This window comes from Ovis canadensis, chromosome 2 (genome assembly GCF_042477335.2).
Source record: "Ovis canadensis isolate MfBH-ARS-UI-01 breed Bighorn chromosome 2, ARS-UI_OviCan_v2, whole genome shotgun sequence".
NCBI lineage: Eukaryota > Metazoa > Chordata > Mammalia > Artiodactyla > Bovidae > Ovis > Ovis canadensis.
This window is the reverse complement of record NC_091246.1, coordinates 10,416,811-10,438,505: the sequence shown is the minus strand read 5'-3', so window position 1 is coordinate 10,438,505 and position 21,695 is coordinate 10,416,811. Positions and strand designations below refer to the sequence as shown.

General features: G+C 47.0%; 2 protein-coding genes across 4 annotated transcripts in view; one reads left to right on the top strand and one right to left on the bottom strand.

Annotated features, from left to right (window-relative positions):
- BSPRY (B-box and SPRY domain containing) overlaps positions 1-16,854 on the top strand; it is a 29,141-nt gene extending 12,287 nt beyond the window's left edge. Inside the window, exons 3-6 of one of the 3 annotated variants that reach the window (XM_069575382.1) lie at positions 543-773; positions 2,123-2,148; positions 13,824-13,948; positions 15,463-16,854. In XM_069575382.1, the coding sequence (XP_069431483.1) occupies positions 543-773; positions 2,123-2,148; positions 13,824-13,948; positions 15,463-15,989 (909 nt within the window). In that variant the 3' untranslated portion in view covers positions 15,990-16,854. The remainder of the gene's footprint in view (positions 1-542; positions 774-2,122; positions 2,149-13,823; positions 13,949-15,462) is intronic. The other 2 variants (XM_069575383.1, XM_069575384.1) reach the window with 2 other exon arrangements.
- Positions 16,855-18,733: 1,879 nt separating this feature from the next.
- Positions 18,734-21,480, bottom strand: HDHD3 (haloacid dehalogenase like hydrolase domain containing 3). Its single transcript, XM_069575385.1, has 2 exons — positions 21,289-21,480; positions 18,734-19,771 (listed from the first exon to the last, which is right to left on the bottom strand). Exon 2 carries the CDS (start codon positions 19,604-19,606, stop codon positions 18,851-18,853), a length of 756 nt encoding a protein of 251 aa, XP_069431486.1. The 5' UTR covers positions 19,607-19,771; positions 21,289-21,480; the 3' UTR covers positions 18,734-18,850.
- Between the last annotated feature and the right edge of the window lie 215 nt (positions 21,481-21,695).

The following is a 21,695-nucleotide window of genomic DNA, read 5'->3' as shown; positions in this document are numbered from 1 at the left end:
ATCCCCTGGAGAAGGAAATAGCAACTCACTCCAGTATTCTTGCCTGGAGAATCCCATGGACTAAGGAGTCTAGGAATCCATGGGTTTGCAAGAGTTGGACATGACTTAGCGACTAAACCACCAGCATGGTCCAAATAGGAACTGGACTACTGTTAGTGTGCATTCTGTTGATGATAAACTTTTTAGGCCTTTCTGCTCTGCATTTCTATGATTCTCTGACCTGGTCTCTTGAACTTGGGGTTCCTAACTGTGAAACAAGCAAGTAATTCCAGCTGGATGTTTTGAGTCCTGCCCAGCACTTTCATTCTGTCATCTTAGCTCCATGAGGTGTGACCTGGATGTCTGGATCTCAGCATTCTTTTCCCTGAACCACATTTGGGAAATCTTAGCGCTCGGGTGTTTTAAGCACTATTACTACCCTTTCTGTAACCCATATCAGACGTGGCTAATCAATCTCAGCACTTCTTCTGGCTGAGCCCCAACCCTCCTAATCTTGATTGGGGCTATGCCAGGACCCAACTCCTTGTTTAATTCCGGGTCAGAGCATGGCCAGCGCAGCTCGGGAACTGGTCATCCAGCGGCTGGGTCTGGTGAGGAGTTTGTGCGAGAGCGAGGAGCAGAGGTTGCTGGAACAGGTGCATGGCGAAGAGGAGCGGGCCCACCAGAGTATCCTGACGCAGCGAGTACACTGGGCCGAGGCGCTGCAGAAGCTGGACTCCATCCGCGGCAGCCTGGTGGACATGCTCACTCATCTGGATGACCTCCAGTTGATTGTAAGTCAGGCGGGGGTGAGGACACCACAAGTTGACCAGATTCCGCCAAAGTCTGAAAATGAGAATGTTTTATTGGTAGGAGGTGGGTAGAAAATGATAATTTGGAACCAGGATGAGACAGGGCAATATAACTATATGGGGATTTTTTGTTTGTTTTTGCAACTGGTAACTGTTCTTTCAGTAGTGAGCAAATATTTACTGAGTGCCTAATGTATGCTAAGCATTGTGTTATCTATGCATATTGTTAGTTGCTCAGCTGTGTCTGATTCTATGCAACCTTATGGACTGTAGCCCACCAGGCTCCTTTGTCCATGGAATTCTCCAGGCAAGAATACAGGAGTGGGTTGCCATTTCCTTCTTCAGGGGATCTTCCAAACCCGGGTTTTCTGCATTGCAGGCGGACTCTTAACCATCTGAGCCACAAGGAAAGCCCTAAAGGTGCAGGTACAGGATACAGCTGTCAGCAACTCACAGCCTTGTAGAAGAGACAAATATATAAACTGATAATTAAGACATGGAGGGATATGTGCTATGGTACAGGGCATTACTGGGAGCTGGGGCCCCTGCAGTCCTGGCTTGAGAGGGGTGGTAGTCGGGGAAGCCTTCCTTACTGAAGCAACTTAAAAGCTGATGCCTCAAAGACAAGAGTCATAGCTTTGTAAAAGGAAGTGGGGAGAGGGAGTCCAGAAGCTTGCAGAGAGAACACTGCACTGACAAGAGGTCCACTGCAAATACAGGGCTCATCCTCACTCCCACCACCCGGAAATCACCATCCAATATGTTGGTTCATATTCTTTCAATGTATTTTATATAGATATGCTGGTACCCGCAGTTTTAAGGTGACAGTGTGACATCGCAGTAGATGTGCCAAGCAGAGAAATGAGAATGTGGAACAACATTGTCGTTGTTCAAGTTGCCCCTCTTGTGGCGTCATGGTTTCTGTGACTGTCCCGGATCGCGCGTTCATTTTGTCACACAGCTTTCATGTGCGGAGCACATTCTGTCCCAAACGCTGGGAGAGTCACAACAGAAAACTCAGTGAGTCCCATCCATTGAGCCAATGGGCAATGAAATGTTGGGTAAATAGGTGATTGTCCAGAAGTGTAGTCTGAGGGAAACCTAGGGTGCCACGGGGCTCAGGGCACAGAGGGATTCATTTTGAGTGCATGATAGGAGAGGCCTGTGAAGAAGGACCATAAAACTTGTGCAGGGTCTTAAAGAAGGAGTGGATGTTTTTATTCTAGAATTTCTGTCCATGTGGAGCCCTCCATGCAAGTTAATTGTAGTCAAGTCTTGACGACCTGCTGGGTTTCTGGTGCCAAGTCTGACTTTGTTTTCTTTTCTCACAGCAGAAGGAGCAGGAGATTTTTGAGAGGTGAGTATGGCCCTGGTATTTGCTTGGGCATTCATGGAAGCCATGGCCTTTGACCTCTCCGAAGTCTACCAAGTCCATTGCTGTCAGGCCCCACTGCTCCTGGGAGGAAGCTCCGGGTGGGCAGCTGAGTGGCTTTCCTGAAGCCAGGCTTGAGGCTTGTCATGGGCTTTCTTAAACATTATCCTGTTAAAAAGTGTACAGTCACCCGGCTGGGAGGGTTTCACCATCTCCATCTACAGATGAGAATGCTGAGGCTCAAAGAGGGGAAGGGACTTGCCTGAGCCCCAGAACTGGGGCTTGGACCCACAGCTGACACCTGACCAGTACTGTCTTCTCTACTTCATTCCCCCTTTCTCTAATGAAAGAATTTGAAATCTAAGTCTGCTTTACTAGGAAAATTCTATTTTAACTATGCAGTAATAAAAGAATTTCACCAGGCCCTACCTGAGTTCTGAAAAGTCTTGAAAGGTTCTGAGACCCAAGAGCCGGAGGAAGTGGCCAGTTCAGTTCAGTTCAGTCGCTCAGTCATGTCTGACTCTTTGCGACCCCATGAATCGCAGCAAGCCAGGCCTCCCTGTCCATCACCATCTCCCGGAGTTCACTCAGACTCACGTCCATTGAGTCCATGATGCCATCCAGCCATCTCATCCTGGGTCATCCCCTTCTCCTCCTGCCCCCAATCTCTCCCAGCATCAGAGTCTTTTCCAATGAGTCAACTCTTTGCATGAGGTGGCCAAAGTACTGGAGTTTCAGCTTTAGCATCATTCCTTCCAAAGAAATCCCAGGGTTGATCTCCTTCAGAATGGACTGGTTGGATCTCCTTGCAGTCCAAGGGACCCTCAAGAGTCTTCTTCAACACCACAGTTCAAAAGCATCAATTCTTTGGTGCTCAGCCTTCTTCACAGTCCAACTCTCACATCCATACATGACCACAGGAAAAACCATAGCCTTGACTAGATGGACCTTAGTCGGCAAAGTAATGTCTCTGCTTTTCAATATACCTTCTAGGTTGTCATAACTTTTCTTCCAAGGAGTAAGCGTCTTAATTTCCTGGCTGCAGTCACCATCTGCAGTGATTTTGGAGCCCCCAAAATTAAGTCTGACACTGTTTCTACTGTTTCCCCATCTATTTCCCATGAAGTGATGGGACCAGATGCCATGATCTTCATTTTCTGAATGTTGAGCTTTAAGCCAACTTTTTCACTCTCCTCTTTCACTTTCATCAAGAGGCTTTTTAGCTCCTCTTCACTTTCTGCCATAAGGGTGGTGTCATCTGCATATCTGAGGTTACTGATATTTCTCCCAGCAATCTTGATTCCAGCTTGTGCTTCTTCCAGTCCAGCGTTTCTCATGATGTACTCTGCATAGAAGTTAAATAAGCAGGGTGACAATATACAGCCTTGACGTACTCCTTTTCCTACTTGGAACCAGTCTGTTGTTCCATGTTCAGTTCTAACTTTTGCTTCCTGACCTGCATACAGGTTTCTCAAGAGGCAGGTCAGGTGGTCTGGTATTCCCATCTCGTTCAGAATTGTCCACAGTTGATTGTGATCCACACAGTCAAAGGCTTTGGCATAGTCAATCAAGCAGAAATAGATGTTTTTGTGGAACTCTTTTGCTTTTTCCATGATCCAGCGGATGTTGGCAATTTGATCTCTGGTTCCTCTGCCTTTTCTAAATCCAGCTTGAACATCAGGGAGTTCACGGTTCACGTACTGCTGAATTCTGTCTTGGAGAATTTTGAGTATTACTTAACTAGCATGTGAGATGAATGCAATTGTGTGGTAGTTTGAGCATTCTTTGGCATTGCCTTTCTTTGGAATTGGAATGAAAACTGACCTTTTCCAGTCCTGTGGCCACTGCTGAGTTTTCCAAATTTGCTGGCATGTTGAGTGCAGCACTTTCACGGCATCATCTTTCAGGACTTGAAACAGCTCAACTGGAATTGCATCACCTCCACTAGCTTTGTTCATAGTGATGCTTTCTAAGGCCCACTTGACTTCACATTCCAAGATGTCTGGCTCTAGATTAGTGATCACAACATCATGATTATCTGGGTCGTGAAGATCTTTTTTGTACAGTTCTTCCGTGTATCCTTGCCACGTCTTCTTAATATCTTCTGCTTCTGTTAGGTCCATACCATTTCTGTCCTTTATCGAGCCCATCTTTGCATGAAATGTTCCTTTGGTATCTCTAATTTTCTTGAAGAGATCTCTAGTCTTTCCCATTCTGTTATTTTCCTCTATTTCTGCCGGGGTCCAGCCCCGGTGGATCCAGGGAATTTGAAGGGTGGATGGCGTCGGCGTGGAAAGACCTGTTTATTTATTAATGTAAGATTAGATTAAGAAACTATAGCTAGTAGGAAGATTAAGTGGAGGAAGAGGGCTGAATAGCTTGGTTTACGCGGAAGACCAATAAAATTCCAGACAAGGAATTTGCACCATCTACGTTGGGCCACCGGCTCCCGCTTGAATATCTAAGGGTGCCTCGCCTTAAGCTCCCTTTCTCGCGGGTCTTAACAGCCGGGGCAAGTAAGTAGACCTGGCGAGCCTCCATGCTCCAGGTGGAGATTCAGCCTGAAGTTAAAGTAAAAAGCAGAGAGAGGGAAAGAGAGAGAGGAAAAAAGAGAGAGAGAGACACGGGGGGAGCCAGAGCCCCAAGAAACCAGGCCGGGAGACTAGTTAGAGAAGCTGGTCCAAGAAGCTGGCCCCTGGCCCCTGGCCCCTGGCCCCTGGCCCCATCCTTTATTGTTCAGAAGGCCTTTTATACTTTTGATAAAACACAGAGATCAATGGGTAACACAAGATTATGTAGCGTTCGCAGCTCAGGCTCTTTCTATACATCATTTGGTATACAAAAGGTCTCAGGTGATTTACATTATCTTCTGGCCAAGAGGCTTGTTAACACTTTTTGGCTCTCTTCCTTAATGAATGTTAATCTTGTTTCCCCTGAAGTGTTTTTCTTTAATCTACATCTCCTTAAAGCATTAACATTAAAGTTACATCTCTATAGAACAAAGGTGCAGTGGGATATAACAAAGAAGGTACTTAACTCAAAGATCTAATGTTGCTAACACAAGGTCTACTACTTGTTTTTCTAACTATATCTACAACTAAAGGATGTGAAAATTTGGCAGCAAATATTGACTCTACAAATGAAACCTTTAATCAGTCCTATTCTAAAGATTTTGACTCCTCGGAAGCTCCTACATTTCTAGGATATTTTAAGCTTCCTGTGCCTCCTGCGGTCAGGAGGCCTCAAACAATCACACGCGCAGCTGTACGAGTGCTGCAGGCAGGCTAGAAAGCCATCAGAGGGTTTTTTGGATTGAAACACTCTTTCAAATGCAGAAGACTAAAGCCCTGAATTGACTTTTTCCAGAAAATGTCAGAAGAGTGGAAAAGCAGAGCACAAAAGCCGGCAGATTTTTGTTGGGGTACATGCTTAGGAATTTCCAGAGGGGTCCCTGAAGTCTGAGCACGCCTTGCGTATGTCAGCTTCCTTCCTCATGACCTTGTCACGGGCGGGATTCCTCACACTGGCTCCCGGCATATTTCTTTGCATTGATCGCTGAAGAAGGCTTTCTTATCTCTTCTTGCTATTCTTTGGAACTCTGCATTCAGATGCTTATATCTTTCCTTTTCTCCTTTGCTTTTCGCCTCTTTTCTTTTCACAGCTATTTGTAAGGCCTCCCCAGACAGCCATTTTGCTTTTTTGCATTTCTTTTCCATGGGGATGGTCTTGATCCCTGTCTCCTGTACAGTGTCACGAACCTCATTCCATAGTTCATCAGGCACTCTATCAGATCTAGGCCCTTAAATCTATTTCTCACTTCCACTGTAGAATCATAAGGGATTTGATTTAGGTCATACCTGAATGGTCTAGTGGTTTTCCCTACTTTCTTCAATTTAAGTTTGAATTTGGCAATAAGGAGTTAATGATCTGAGCCACAGTCAGCTCCCGGTCTTGTTTTTGTTGACTGTATAGAGCTTCTCCATCTTTGGCTGCAAAGAATGTAATCAGTCTGATTTTGGTGTTGACTATCTGGTGATGTCCATGTGTAGAGTCTTCTCTTGTGTTGTTGGAAGAGGGTGTTTGCTATGGCCAGTGCATTTTCTTGGCAAAACTCTATTAGTCTTTGCCCTGCTTCATTCTGCATTCCAAGGCCAAATTTGCCTGCTACTCCAGGTGTTTCTTGACTTCCTACTTTTGCATTCCAGTACCCTATAATGAAAAGGACATCTTTTTTGGGTGTTAGTTCTAAAAGATCTTGTAGGTCTTCATAAAACCGTTCAACTTCAGTTTCTTCAGCGTTACTGGTTGGGGCATAGACTTGGATAACTGTGATATTGAATCTAATCACACTAGGAAGTGGCCAAGAGGTGATAATTTTCCAGGCAAAGAAATTAAATTCTTACCCTGCGTGTGTGAGATTTCAGAGCTCACACACACAGTGTGTGCTTGGGGAGCACAGTCCATTCTTCTTTATTTTTATAAAGATAGCAATATAGATATCAATAGCAATATATGCACATGGGAGAAAGAAAATAGTTTTCACCAGTAGAAAATGATTTAAAATGAAAAATGTCTTTATCACTTCTTCCCAATTCTGTTTCTGAGTGGTGATCAGCTTTAATAGTTACATGTGTGTCTTGTAGGCTTTCCCATGTTTAACCACAAAAGAGTGTGGGGGATTTTTCCCCTCTTTAAAATTTTGTTTTGAAAACACGGATGGGATCACCTCCTATTTGTTTTATAACTTAGTCTATCTATCCTGGTACATTTAGATTTACGTCACTTTTTGGGAAGTCTGTGAAGTATTCCACAGTATGGATGTTCCTAAATTTAGGTTACTGTCTCCTTATGATCTTTTCCACACTTCTCCTAGTCTCTCTCTCTTTTTTTTTCTTTAATTTATTTACTTGGCTGCGCCGGGTCTTAGTTGGAGCATGCAAAACTCTTGGTCGAAGTGTGTGGGATCTAGTTCCCTGACCAGGGATCAAACCTGGGCCCTCTGCACTGGGAGCTTGAAATTTTAACCACTGGACCACCAGGGAAGTCCCTCTCCTAATCTTTTCTCTTTTATCTTCATCATCTTCCCCTAATACAGTCTGTCCTCCATATCAAGCTGATCTGATTTCTTTAAAAATTCTTTATTTTTGGTTTTGAAATATTTCATACGAATAGAAAAGTTGCTAAAGTAGTATAATAAACTTAGAAACACTAATTGATATCAGTTAGCCACATTTGCTCTCTGTTTCCTATGTCTCTTTCTTCCTGTCTGTCTAGCGTATATGGACAGAAAAACTTATTTTTTCTGACCTATATGAGAGTAAGTTGCAGATAGCATGACTTTTTATCTTATCGCCTACTTCAACATGAATTTCCAAAAAACAGACATTCTCTTACATACCACAGTATAATTATTAAATTCAGGAAATCCCATGTCCATATAACATTATTATCTAATATAGAGTCTGTATTCAAATATTACCAGTTGTACTAAAAATGTTCTTAATAGTCTTTGGAATCCCATTCCCCCCCATACCTAATTCATCTGATCTTTTAATCTGTAATTTTTCCTTCACCCTTTTCCCCCTCTAAACACTTTTTAAGAGTCTAGGACAGTTTTATAGAATATCCCTCAATTGAGTTTATCTAATGTTACTTCACAATTAGCTTCAGGTTGTACATTTCAGGCAAGAGTATCTCATACGTGATGTCCTCAGTCTGTCTGTCATACCGGGGGGCACTGATATAATTTTGTCCCATTATCAGAGATGTTACCTTTTTTAATTGAAGTATAATTGACATACAGCATTGTATTAGTTTGTTTAAATTGAAGTATAGTTGATGTATAATATATAAGTGTATAAAATAGTGGCTCAGTTTTTAAAGGTTGTACTCCATTTGTAGTTATTATAAAATATTGGCTATAATATTTCCTATGTCGTACAATGTAGGCTTGTTGCTTATTTTATACATAATAGTTTGTACTTCCTAATGCCCTACCCCTGTCTTCCCTCCTTCCTTCTCTCTATTCATAACCACTAGTTCTCTGTATCTGTATTCTCTATTTCTCTATGTTCTTTTTTGTTGTTGTTATAGCCATTAGTTTGTTGTATTTTTTTAGATTCCACATATAAGTGGTATATAGCATTTTTCTTTCTCTAGCTGACTTATTTCACTTGGCAGAATTCCCTCCACATCCACTCATATTGTTGCAGATGGCAAAACTTCATTTTTTTTAATGCTGAGTAATATTGCGTTGTATATATATGTATATATATCTGTATGTGTGTGTATATATATATATATGTGTATATATATATATATACTTCATCGTCTTTATCCATTCACCTGTCGATGGACATTTAGATATCTTATATATCTTGGCAGTTATATATAATGCCGCTGTGAACATTGGAGTGCATGTGTCTTTTTGAATTAGTGTTTTTTGTGTGTGTGTGTATGTATGTATATGGGGCTTCCCTTGTAGCTCAGCTGGTAAAGAATCTGCATGTAAGGCAGGAGAGCCTGGTTTGATTCCTAGGTCAGGAAGAACCCTTGGAGAAGGGATAGGCTACACACTCCAGTATTCTTGAGCTTTCCTGGTGGCTCAGCTGGAAAACAATCCGCCCACAATGTGGGAGACCTGGGTTCGATCCTTGGGTTGGGAACATCCCTTGGAGAAGAGAACAGCTACCCACTCCACTGTTCTGGCCTGGAGAAGCTTACATATCTTGGCAGTTATAAATAATGCTGCTGTGAACATCGGGGTGCATGTGTCTTTTTAAATTAGTGGTTTTGTGTGTGTGTGTGTGTATGTATAGACCCAGTAATACAGTTGCTGGGTCATGTGGTAGTTCTGTTTTTAGTTTGTTTTTTTTTTTTTGAGAAACCTCCATATTGTTTTCCACAGTGGCTGTACCAGTTTACATTCCCACTATAGTATATGAGGATTCTGTTTTCCCCACATCCTCACCATTTGTTATTTGTGTTCTTTTCGATGATAGTCATTCTGACAGCTGGGAGGTGATAGCTCATTGTGGTTCTAGCTAGCATTTCCCTGATGATTAGTGATGTTGAGCATTTTTTCAGGTGCCTGTTGGCAATCTGTATGTCCTCTTTGGAAAAATGTGTATTCAGGTCTTCTGCCCATTTTTGTTTTTATTTTCTGGGAGGGCAGGGTTTGTCTGCACCATGTGGCTTGCGGGATCTTAGTTTCCCCACCAGGGATTGAATCCCAGTCCCCTGCAGTAGAAGTGTGGAATAACCACTGCACTTCCAGGGAATTCCCTTTCTGCCCATTTTTTAATTTTTTGTTTTTTCAGTGTTGAGTTGTATGAGTTGTTTATATATTTGGCTATTAACCCCTTACTGGTCATATAATCTGCAAATATTTTCTCCCAATTAGGTTGTCCTTTCATTTTGTTGATAGTTTCCTTTGCTGTGCAAAAGCTTTTAAGTTTAATTAAGCCCCATTTGTTTTTTTGTTTTTACTTCCTTTGCTTTAGGAGACAGGTCCAAAAAAATATTGCTACATGGAACTTCTCTGAGAGTCCAGTGGTTAAGACTCCATACTCCATACTCCAGCACAGGGTTCGCAGGTTTGATCCCTTGTTGGGGAACTAATATCCCACATGCTGCGCAATGTGGCCAAAAAACAAACAGACAAAAAAATGCTATAATTTATGTCAAAGAGTGTTCTTATGTTTTCCTCTGGGTGTTTTTTGGTTTCTAGTCTTCCATTTAGGTCTTTAATCCATTTTGAACTTATTTTAGTATATGGTGTTAGAGAATGTTCTAATTTCACTCTTTTACATGTAGCTGTCCAGTTTTCCCAGCACCACTATTGAAGAGACCATTTTCTCCATCGTATTTTCTTGCTTTCTTCATTGCAGATCGTTGTTGCTATGCGTAGTCACTCAGTCATGTCCGACTCTTTGCAACCCCATGGACTGTAGCCTGCCAGGCTCCTCTGTCCATGGCGATTCTCCAGGCAAGAATAAGGGAGTGGGTTGCCATGACCTCCTCCAGGGGATCTTCCCAACCCAGGGATCAAACCCAGGTCTCCTGCATTGCAGGCAGATTCTTTACCGTCGGAGCCTCCAGGGAAGCTCAGGGCCTTGTAGGTCAAGATAAGGAAACAATTATTTCGACTGCTATTACTATTGTTGGGAATGTGAAAAACAGTAGAGTCTTAGCAAACCATCTGATCAACCCCTTAGTCAAGGGGGAAGACTGAGCCAGAGAGGGATAGATATTTGCTTAAGGTCACAGCCAGTCAGCAGCACTGCCAAGACTAGAACCCAAACCTCCAGATCCTCAGTCAGTACTTCCTTCCACTGCTCAGACGTACTTGGAGTATTCAAGAATCTGATTTTGGTGAACCTCTACAGCTCAGCGTAAAAGACAGGACAGAGCAGCCTGGTCCTACCTGTCTTAAAACCTCCCTGAGCCCCAGATATAACACCCGCCTGGGTGGAGAGCCATGACAGGTTCCTGACTCAGTGCACAGAAAACAAATTTCTCATCGTAGATTAGCTGACCATAAATGTGTGGGTTTATTTCTAGGCTTTCTATTCTGTTCCATTGATCCATGTGATCTTGATTACTGTAGCTTTGTAGTGTAGTCTGAAGTCAGGGAGCATGAGTCCTCCAGCCTTGTTCTTTCTCATGATTGTTTGGCTATTTGAGGTCTTTTGTGTTTCCATACAAATTTTAAAATTATTTGTCTAGTTCTGTGAAAAAAATACCTTTGGTATTTTGATAGGGATTATACTGAATTTGTAGATTGCTTTGGGTAGTATGGTAATTTTAACAATATTAATTCCTCCAATCCAAGAACATGGTGTATCTTTTGGTATCATGGTGTATCCATCTGTTTGTATCATCTTCAATTTCTCTCATCAGTGTCTTATATTTTTCTGCATTCTGCCTATAGGCCTTTTACCTCCTTATGTAGGTTTACTCTTAAGAATTTTATTCTTTTTATGTCATGGCAAATGGGACTGTGTCCTTAATTTCTCTTTCTGATAGTTCATTGTTAAGTGTATAGAAATGTAACAGATTTCTGTATGTCAATTTTATATCCTGCAACTTTACTGAATTCATTGCTGAGCTCTAGTAGTTTTCTGGTGGCATCTTTAGGGTTTCCAATGTACAGTATCATGTCATCTGCAAACTGTGACAGTTTTACTTCTCCTTTCTAGTTTGGAGTCCTTTACTGTTATTTTTTCCTCTTGTCTGATTGCTGTGTCTAGGACTTTGTTTATTCATTCACTTATTTAGTATCAACATAGACTCATAGATTCTTGTTTTATTCAGTGCATTGTAATCTATTACTATTATTATTAATTTTGATCTTCAAACTGTCCCAGATTTGGCCAGTAGGAGTCCCTTCAAGCCAGATCCTTCTGACAATGCTTCATCATTCTTAGAGCACTTTCTTGCTTTTCAGCACAAGAAGATATCCTAGGCACAGCTGCTGCTTCTCCTGCCCAAGCTCTGGAATCAGCTATTTCTCCAGGGAGTCTTGGTTCCTTTTAGTGGTGAAGAGTATTTAAAAAGATTAGGCTTTAGGTGTGTTCCCTGCGACTGATGCTTTGCTTCCAAGCCTTCTCAGTAGACAGCAGGCAGGGTTGGGGAGTGTGTGTGCACATAACTTTTTTATTCCTGAGTCTGTATCACAACTTCTAATTCCGGTCAAACACCATAGGGTTTTTCCTATGCCTTTCCTTATTCTGTATTTATGTAGTTCTTCTTTCACAGTGAGAACCGTGGCTCCCAGCAAGAGCAATATATTTATTCATTTGTTCAGTCCTACAATACATGAACAGTTGTTTGAGTTGCAAAACCCATAGTATGGTAGACAAACCTACTAGGAGAGTTCAGGATTTATCTGTAGTGCTTTGTGCTTTTAGACTGAGGGTGCGTACTCTCAAAGTAGAGTTGGCCCTCCATTTCCATGGGCTCCCCACTTATAGATTCAACCAACCAAGGGATTGAGTGTTTTTGAATCTGCAGATGGGGAACTGCAGATACAGAGAGCTGACTGCAAAGGATTTAAATGCCCCGTGGATTTTAGTACCCCTGGGCGTCCTGGGACCAGTCCCCCAGGACATGGAGGGACGATTATACCGTTTTCAAAACATGTTTGTTGGCCCCTAAGGTGGTTTCCATGTCTGTGGGTGAGCTCAGCCCTGGTCTGCCATGACAGAAGGCCATGCTGCACAGACTGGGTGTTCGGGTCCTGGCCAGGGCCCTGGTGCGTGCCAGCCTCGTTTCATTCCCGCTCCTTTGGGGTCACGAGTTTTCTCTTCCATGGCACGAGGCAGCTGGACCAGCCGACTCTCTAGACTCTAGTGTCTATAACTGGCCTCAGATTTGCTCTGATGATGATTCAGCACTGCCGACACCACCTCCTCCTTCCTCCTCACCTGGTCGCTGGGGCTTCTCCAGAGCCAGCCTCAGTGCTTTGAGAAGACCACAAAGAGTCTTTGTAACTAGAGGCTGCTTTCAGCTTTCCTAGGGCTCTGTTCACCTCGCTCCTCCCAAGCCAGCACAGTTAGTGCCAGTCTTAAAAAAAAAGAGCTGGCATCCATGAGGAGACATGCTCGCCCTCTAGCCTCCTCCTCTGATTGTGGACAGAGCCACGAGATCTGGGGAGGAGAGTGTGTGTTCTCACTTCTTTGCTGCCTGAGCTCAAAGCTACCTTCAGGATTAGAGGCAGGGGGAAGGTTCTTTCTCAGAAGCCAGATCAGAGGTCTGTGAGGCCCTAAGGTGAATCCTCACTCTGCCTCAGATTTCAGATCAGCCCTTCAGATTTCACTTCAGGTCAAGGGAAAGATAATGGTGCCTGGACCCCAGTCTGGGTTTCTTTTGTTTCTGCAGGGTAGCAGGACTTAAATCCAGTTTCTTCTTTTTAGCTGAGTGCTTTCTCTGAATCTCGGTTCTTTCCTGTCCAATGAAATAACTGCCTCCCAAGTTAGAGCAAAGATCCTGAGATTCTACATAGAAACAGCAAGCCTAGAGCCCGGCTGCTAAGTACTCCCCTCCTAGGTATCTTGTGTTCCCAAGTCTCTTCCAGCAAAACCCAGTCCCTGCTGCGAGCTGAAAAGAGGTGGCTATTGGGAGCAAAGTGCTATGATTACTTTATGGTTGGGGTGATAACTGATCATTTCTTCTTATGTGACTCCTGAGGGGTGTTTGATTTAAGAGCAGAGGAATGGCTATACCTTTTGACCATGCCAATAAGTTTTGCTGCAGTAGATTTTTAAGGAAAGCGAGATTTTTCTCCATGCATGCTGGTGGAGCAGAAAGACCACGGCACAAGAGGCTTAGATCCTCCTTATAGCTCTGGTCCTCCTCCCAGCTAACTCATGAGAGACACCGGTGACTTGCTTTCCCCACAGAACACATTGACACCAAGTATTCCCTTCCCTATAAACCATGTGCCTTGCTGGAATTAAGGCTCCAAGGCATAGAGGGAATGCCCACCTTCTCTTCTGGCTCCATCCCCTTCTCTTTGGGGGTTCCTATGTGGGGCCTGGCCATTCTTGCTGTCACCCTCATGGGAAGAGGATTTTACTTCCATCCCCCTCCTGTATTGATCCAGATGCGTTTCTAGAACCTCCCTAAATCTCTCTCTTTTTTTTTTTCCCCTGCATAAGGACGGAGGAAGCAGAGGGCATTTTGGATCCCAAGGAGTCGGAAAAGTTAAACTTTAATGAGAAGTGCACTCGGAGTCCATTACTGACCCAACTCTGGGCAACAGCCATTCTTGGATCCCTCTCAGGTTAGGAACTGCTGGAGCCAGGCTCCTGTCTGGGTGGGCTTTGCTGCTGCGTCACACTGGGGACTGGTGTGTCTGGCACCATAGCTTAAGCAACCAGTGATGCTGGATGCAGGCTTGTCAATGGAGCCTAAGTTCTGGACAGGGTTGGGGCAGCTGGGCCAGGTCCTCTCTGTTTCCAGACCAGCCTGTTCTGTGGTTGGGTCTGGGATAAATGCTGTTCCCAGAAGTCACGTCCTCCTTATGTTCTGCCCTACTGCAACAGCTCAGTACTATTTCTTGGAAACCTAGTTTCTCTTTAAGAAGCCACAGGAGTTGCAGGTTTGGTCCCTGGGTCAGGAAGATCCCCTGGAGGAAAGCATGGCAACCCACTCCAGTATTCTTGCCTGGAGAATTCCATGGACAGAGAAGCCTGGTGAGCTACAGTCCGTAGGGTCGCAAAGAATTGGAACACGACTGAAGCCACTTGGCACATGCAATTATGTGGCCAGCTGGAGAGCACCTGGAGCAAGAATTGAGCTTCCTAGATTCGTCTCACTAACCTGACATTGACTCAGGCCAGTGGTGGGTCTGGCCTTGTGCTGCATACTTGGGCCACAGAGGTGGACGTGATATGGATTCCTGCCTCTTAGAATTCCCCCACTGGGAGGGTTCTCAAAGCAGGTCTCCCCCAAGTTAAATGGAAGCTTCTACACTGCCTGTTGTAGTATTTTCACAATTCACAGAAAGGCTAAGTTAATGGATTGAATTCTTCTCAATTTTAACCCTCCCTCCCTGCTCATTCTCCTTAAAATGTTAGTACAAGCTACAGCTTCTCTTCTCTAGATTCTGGAATCCAGTGGTGCCTGGTTTGCCAGCAGTCGCATTTACTTAGTTGTTGGAAACTGCATATCTGATGCTTTCAAGCTTTCAGGAACCATGTAACTAGGACAAGTCTGATCTGGATACTGCGTATGCCCAACTAGAGAGTACTGCGATCAGTGAATGAAAGTTGATCAGTTGTGTCTGACTCTTTGCCACCCCATGGACTTTAGCCTGCCAGGCTCCTCTGTCCATGGAATTCTGCAGGCCAGAATACTAGAGTAGCGATTCCCTTCTCCACGGGAATCTTCCCAACCCAGGTCTCCCACATTGCAGGCAGATTCTTTACCATCTGAGCCACCAGGGAAGCCCAATCAGTGCCAATGCTAAATGTAGGACCAATATGCTGGGTCTTCATTTGGCCCCTGCCACTAACTTGGTATGTGACCTTGGGCAACTCGCTTCTCCTCTCTGGGCCTTATTTCTATCACTTGTTAATGCTTGGTAATTTACAGATATCATCTCATTTGATCCTCACATCCACCCTGTGATAAGTCCTGTTCTGATCCCCACTTTTATAGATGAGGAATCTGAGGCTCGGAGAGAGTAAATGGCTTTACCTGCCAGTGAGTGGTAAGGAAGCCCTTTGCTACCTGGCAGGACCAGGTCAGGGCTGAGGGTGGGCCTTGGGCAACTCAGAGAATTCTTTCTGGCAGGCACGGAGGATGTGCGTATGGATGAGAGGACAGTCAGCCCCTTCTTGCAACTGTCAGATGATCGGAGGACCCTGACCTTCAGTGCCAAGAAGTCCAAGGCCTGTGCAGATGGTCCAGAGCGCTTTGACCACTGGCCCAATGCCCTGGCTGACATGTCTTTCCAGGCTGGGCTGCACGCCTGGATGGTAAATGTCCAGAACAGTTGTGCGTACAAGGTGGGCGTGGCCTTAGGCCAGCTGCCCCGCAAGGGTTCTGGCAGTGACTCTCGTCTGGGCTGCAACGCCTTCTCCTGGGTCTTCTCCCGCTACGGCCAGGAGTTCCGTTTCTCACACGACGGGCAGCACGAGCCCCTGGCGCTGCTGCGTTGCCCAGCTCAGCTGGGGGTGCTGCTGGACTTGCAGGCACAGGAGCTGCTGTTCTACGAGCCTGCCTCGGGCACCGTGCTCCACATCCACCATGCGTCTTTCCCTGGGCCCCTCTTCCCGGTCTTTGCTGTGGCTGACCAGACCATTTCCATCGATCACTGACCTGCACCTACTGGGAGGCCAGGTGTCCCTCCCCACCACCCTTTCAGCCCACGTTTCTACCCAGTGTCATCTTCACAAATGCTGCCTGTGCCCCATGAGCAGCTTTAAGGGGGAATCTGGGTCCAAACATTAAATGCTGGGTATCTGGGGGAATCCGTTACTCCCTGAGGCTTGGTTTCCCAAATCCACCATCCATCTGGTCCTCTGAGGGTGTCTCATTTGCCTCTTTATCACTGGCATCCAGTATCATGCCTGGTGCAGAGTGAGCATGCGATAAATGTGATCAGTGAGTGGACGCATGGACTGATGGATGGATGGATCGGTGGATGTATGGAGGGACAGGTGACCGGATGCATGTTGTAGGCTCTTCTGGAGCACTCCTGCCCCCAGGAGACCCTGTCCTTTGGCAGAAAATCTTATGGCTGAAGCTCTTTCATTCCCTCTATTTGGTGCTTCTCCATCCTTTTCATGACATGGCACAGAGAAAATATTTTTCTAGCACACAAGGACGACCTGGAAGGGATTTAGAACTTCTGCCAGGTTGCTGTTGGCCAGAGGACTCTGGCCTCTGGGGCTCTGTCCTCTCCCAGGTTCTCAGGAGACTCAGGGGATCCTGTCCCCAGGTAGCCTGCCTGCAACACACCCATCGGAAGCACTGCCTAACAAGGCAGAGCTCCAGCCAGTGCCCACCTGTGGTCACAGGGATGAACTTCTTTCCCAAGTGCAGCTGTACATGCCATCACCTAATGCCTTCTCTAATACAGTGAGACCAGGGTGAGGCCTTCAAACCAGAAGGAGCCAAGGGAATAAGAGGGCCAGCCTTAGAGAACATGTATATTATTAAAGACTTTAAAACACTGAAAAATTTCTTCTGTGTTCTTTGTTGGTAATTGGGCAAATCCCCCAGGTGCCAGCTCATATCTAGTGTTGTGTTTGCTGGGAAGTGAATGTCTTCACCCTCTATCCACATTCCCAGATACAAGCAGGAAACAGCTCAGCACACACAGCTGACAGGGCCTGGGGACAGGGTTCTGGGCCCTGCATTGCTGAGACCATGGTCAAGTCCCTTCCTATCCTCTGAGGAGGTCACTGAGAACAGTGGTCCTCCCATTTTGTTTCACCTGGGAACACCATCCCAAGACAGTCTTACCTACAACTTACCTGTAAGGCTCTTGGGCTCAAAGATGGAGGACAGGGCCTTCCCCACTCTGAAGTTCATTCAATAATTTACTAAACACTGGGTGGGTCAAATCAACCTTTTCAGTTGACATGACTTCTGAGGCCCTTGCAACTCTGAAACCACAGCTCATGACCTTTGAGTCCTCACTGCTTGACAACTGGAAATTAATGTTTAGTCACCTGGCCTTGGCACTAAGCCCAAAGAAGACAGATCCACAAGAGGTTTGGCCAAGTCTAAGAAGAGCTTCCTGTCTGCTTGAACACAGACTCTGCTTAAAACCTAGGTCAAAGCCATTTCTTCTGTGCAGCACCTAAAGGTCTTCATGCTATTCTCCCCTCCCCCAGCTACCAATCTACCTTCCCACAGCAGCTGTGGGTCCACAGTTCATGGGCCTGCTGCTAAGAGTGCCCCTCTTATCTGTCTGCCCATCTGTGGGCCACTCCCAGTTCAGGGTCCACTTCAGAGCCCTCCTAGCTATTGGCACAAGGACATATACTGTGTATGTGCCTGTCTGTGCCTTTTACCTGTAGTACCCCTGGACTTGGCACTGGACAGGGCACAGGTGTCCAGTAAACACCAAGTAGAGAGGAGCGTGAAGGGGGAAAGACAGACATGGAATTTCTCCAATGATTCCTCACCGCTCCCCCCACCCCGCTTCCCTGCACTCCTGCCAGTTGAGCTCCAGCCTCTGTTCCCTATGCTTTCCCACTCCCATACTACCCGTGACCGGGGTGCCCTTCAACACTGCCATCCTTAGGACATCTTCTCTATTCTCCCTGGATCTCCATGGCATCATGTCTCATGCGACACAGATCACTTTCTACTAGAAGTCAGGCCAATGGGCTCTGGAGTCGGACTTGCCTAAAGAGAACCCCAGCTCCTGCAGGTACTAGCTGTGACTCAGGCAGGCTACCTAACCCACAAATCCACTTCCTCATCTATAAGGTGGAAGTCACACTTGCAAGGCCCACTAGAGTTATGTATACATACATAAGGCCCTGCAGAGAATTTAACACACTGCAGGCCTACATCAGCTGCAATTAGTGTGTTCCTTGTCTAAAACTTCCTTCAGGGAATTCTCTGAAGACCCGGGGTTCGATCCCTAGTCAAGGAAATAAGTAAGATCCCACAAGCCACAAGGCATAGTTAAAAAAATTTTTAAGTAAGTTTCCCCTTCAGACTATGCAGTCCTAGAGGGCAGTGTCCTTACAGCTCAGCTTAGTGTCCTGGTTACCTAACTAAGCTCCTCTGATCTCCAGGCTTCCCAGGGGGAGAGTCATGGAGACTTCATGAATGGAAGAAGGTCCCCAGGACCTCTGCTTCAACCCTAGCAATGTCTCACTTTTCCTGTTTTGCATGTTGGGGTTCCACCTAAGTACTCCCATGACAAAAGGCCCTGCTGCTAAAAGAAAGTTTGAAAGTGCTGGTTTTGAAGCTAGTTGGGCCCTCATGAATCTTGTTGGAGGTGAGGGGGACTCGCGGTGGAAAAGGGACACGGGTTTGATGAATGAATCAGAGACCAGGAGCTGGTTGGTGGGGCAGGGCTGAAAGGCACACTCAAGGCTTTACAGTCAGAACGTGTTATAGAGGCTGCAGGGGGAGGGGCAAAGGCCAGATCTTGGGAAGAAAAGGGTTCCCTGTCTCCAGTGTCTGTTGACCCTGGCCACTTCCCTCACCAGACTCAAAGCCTTGTCGGGGAGCCCGCCAGGTGGTCAAGGGCAGGCAGGAGAAGGGACAGTGAGGGGAGAAAGTGTTCCTGGGGTACAGAATCCTTGACCGCAGGGTCCAAAGGCTCAGGGCCAGCCACCAGGAAGCTGTGCATGCCTACAGCCCGTGCTCCCTTGTAATCACATTGGTAACTGTCCCCAATATGGGCTGCCACCGCCGGTTCCACCTGAGCAATGTGCAAGGCCTCATGGAAAATACGGGGGTCGGGCTTGGGCCAGCCGGCCGCCTCAGAGGTCAGCACAAAGTCAAAGTGTTCCCGCAGGCCAACACCTTTCAGGATGTCCTCTAGTCGTCGGTCAAAGTTGGAGACCACTGCCAGCCTCAGGCCTCGTTTTCGGCACCCCCTAAGAGTGGCCTCAGCCCCCTCCAACACCTGCCAGGTGCTAGGACTGCTGAAGTCCTTATACAGCTGCTCAGCAATGGGGACCACAGCCTGGGCATCCCGAACACCAGCCTGGTGGAAGGTCTGCTGGACCAAATCCAGCCACCACTGGCGGGAGGTGAGGCCGTGGCTCAGGCCATAGTTGGGGAATCTCTGGCTCTGAGCCTTGTACACCTGCCTGAAGGCCTGTCCCAGGGCTGTGGCTTCCACCTCCAGCCCGTGGGCCCGGGCCTTAGTGGCATATTCCACTCCCACGGGGTGGCGGAGCCTGAGCAGCGTGTCCTTCACGTCCCACGTCAGCAGTCGTAACTGTAGCCGGTGCGCCATGGGTCTGCAGGAGGGGGGCCAGTCCACCCTAGGTTGGCCCCTTCCTCAGGTCCCAGGAGGTTGAGCTGGACAAGACCACCCTCACCCAACCTGATGGTCTTCTCTTTCTGGGCTTCGTGGGTTAGATCTGCTGGCACTTAGGTAATGGCTTCACAGCAGAAAATTCTGGAATGAGAGAGCAAGTGAAGTGGAAGTTCAGGCTTTGGAGTTAGAGACAGACTGGGTTCAAATTCTGATGCTGCCAACTCACTGTGAGACCCAGAGTGTCTCTGAGGCTCTGTCTCCTCATGTGTAAGGAGAGCAGAGTGACTCAACCTCACATGACTGCTGCACCAAATAAGATTTCTCCGTTCCTTCCACCTATTATGTGCTATATGCTAGGAGAGGGACAGACTTGTAGCCCTCGTGACAGTCACAGGCATTAAAGAACAGGGGATACAGCTATCAGACAAAGAAGGAAGGCAGCAGGTACCATGAGGATATCAGTCCAGAAACCTGATTTAGACTTTGTTGGCGGGGAACTTCCTAAGCAAGTGTAGTTTCAGTGACAATTTGAGAAGGCCGAATCAGCAGATGTGCTGTGTGTGCACTCACTCAGTTGTGTCCAACTCTTTGAGACACCATGGACTGTAGCCTGCCAGGCTCCTCTGTCCATGGCGATTCTCCAGGCAAGAATAAGGGAGTGGGTTGCCATGACCTCCTCCAGGGGATCTTCCCAACCCAGGGATCAAACCCAGGTCTCCTGCATTGCAGGCAGATTCTTTACCATCAGAGCCTCCGGGGAAGCCCAGGGCCTTGTAGGTCAAGATAAGGAAACAATTATTTTGACTGCTATTACTATTGTTGGGAATGTGAAAAACAGTATAGTCTTAGCAAACCATCTGATCAACCCCTTAGTCAAGGGGGAAGACTGAGCCAGAGAGGGATAGATATTTGCTTAAGGTCACAGCCAGTCAGCAGCACTGCCAGGACTAGAACCCAAACCTCCAGATCTTCAGTCAGTACTTCCTTCCACTGCTCAGACGTACTTGGAGTATTCAAGAATCTGATTTTGGTGAACCTCTACAGCTCAGCGTAAAAGACAGGACAGAGCAGCCTGGTCCTACCTGTCTTAAAACCTCCCTGAGCCCCAGATATAACACCCGCCTGGGTGGAGAGCCAGTGACAGGTTCCTGACTCAGTGCACAGAAAACAAATTTCTCAGCCTAAAATCTATAGGCTGGAGGCAGATTCTTGCCCTAGAGCCGATTCCAGACACCCAACCTGTTCAGTAGAAACCTAAGGGGCCAGAGTTCAAAGTGCAGCTAAGTCGTTGCTGAGGTACATACCAGGCTGGTGAATCTGGGGACAAGCCTTAAAGGAAGTTTGGCAACGAAATTTCTGTCAGTCTGGAACTTTAGGGAGACCCTTCCAAAGATATTCCCACGTGGCAGGTGGGTAGATGAAGGCCCAGAGAGGATCGAGAACTCGTCCAGAGTCAGGCAGTGAACCACTGGCACAGCATTTTCCATTTCTGGAAGCCGGAGTTGGGGCTTCTGGCTGCCGGCTTAAATTGCTCACCTCCCTCCCCATTTCCAGGACTCGATGGCGGCAAATTCCAGGTAGCCTGCCCTAGCCTGACCTATCTACGCCTGAGGTATGCAGCGGGACCTGTGGCGCCAGCCCCCGGGCCCACGACCTACCTGCCTCACGGGGAAGTAGGTCAGGAAGGAAGCTGCAGCCCCACGGCCGCTAGGGAGAAGGTAGAAGCCGCAGACGCTCAGCGGCGCCCCTTTTCTCGCGAATCCTAGCTCTCCTCCTGGCCCGCCGTCTCTTCCGCCCCGCCCCGCCGCCTCCGCCCCGCCCCGCCGCCTCCGCCCCGCCCCGCCGCCTCCGCCCCGCCCCGCCGCCTCCGCCCCGCCCCGCCGCCTCCGCCCCGCCCCGCCGCCTCCGCCCCGCCCCGCCGCCCCGCCCCGCCCCGCCTCCTCCGCTTCCTTCTCCTCTCTTCACCTCACCACGCCTCCCCGCCTCCGCCGCCTCTCACTGCCCCTCCTCCTCCGCCTCCTCCACCTCCTCCGCTTCCTCCGCCTCCGCCGCCTGTCTCCGCCCG

Bases quoted from the DNA above. Each gene is read 5' to 3' on its own strand.
- HDHD3 (XM_069575385.1), bottom strand. From the start codon at position 19,606: ATGGCGCACCGGCTACAGTTACGACTGCTGACGTGGGACGTGAAGGAC.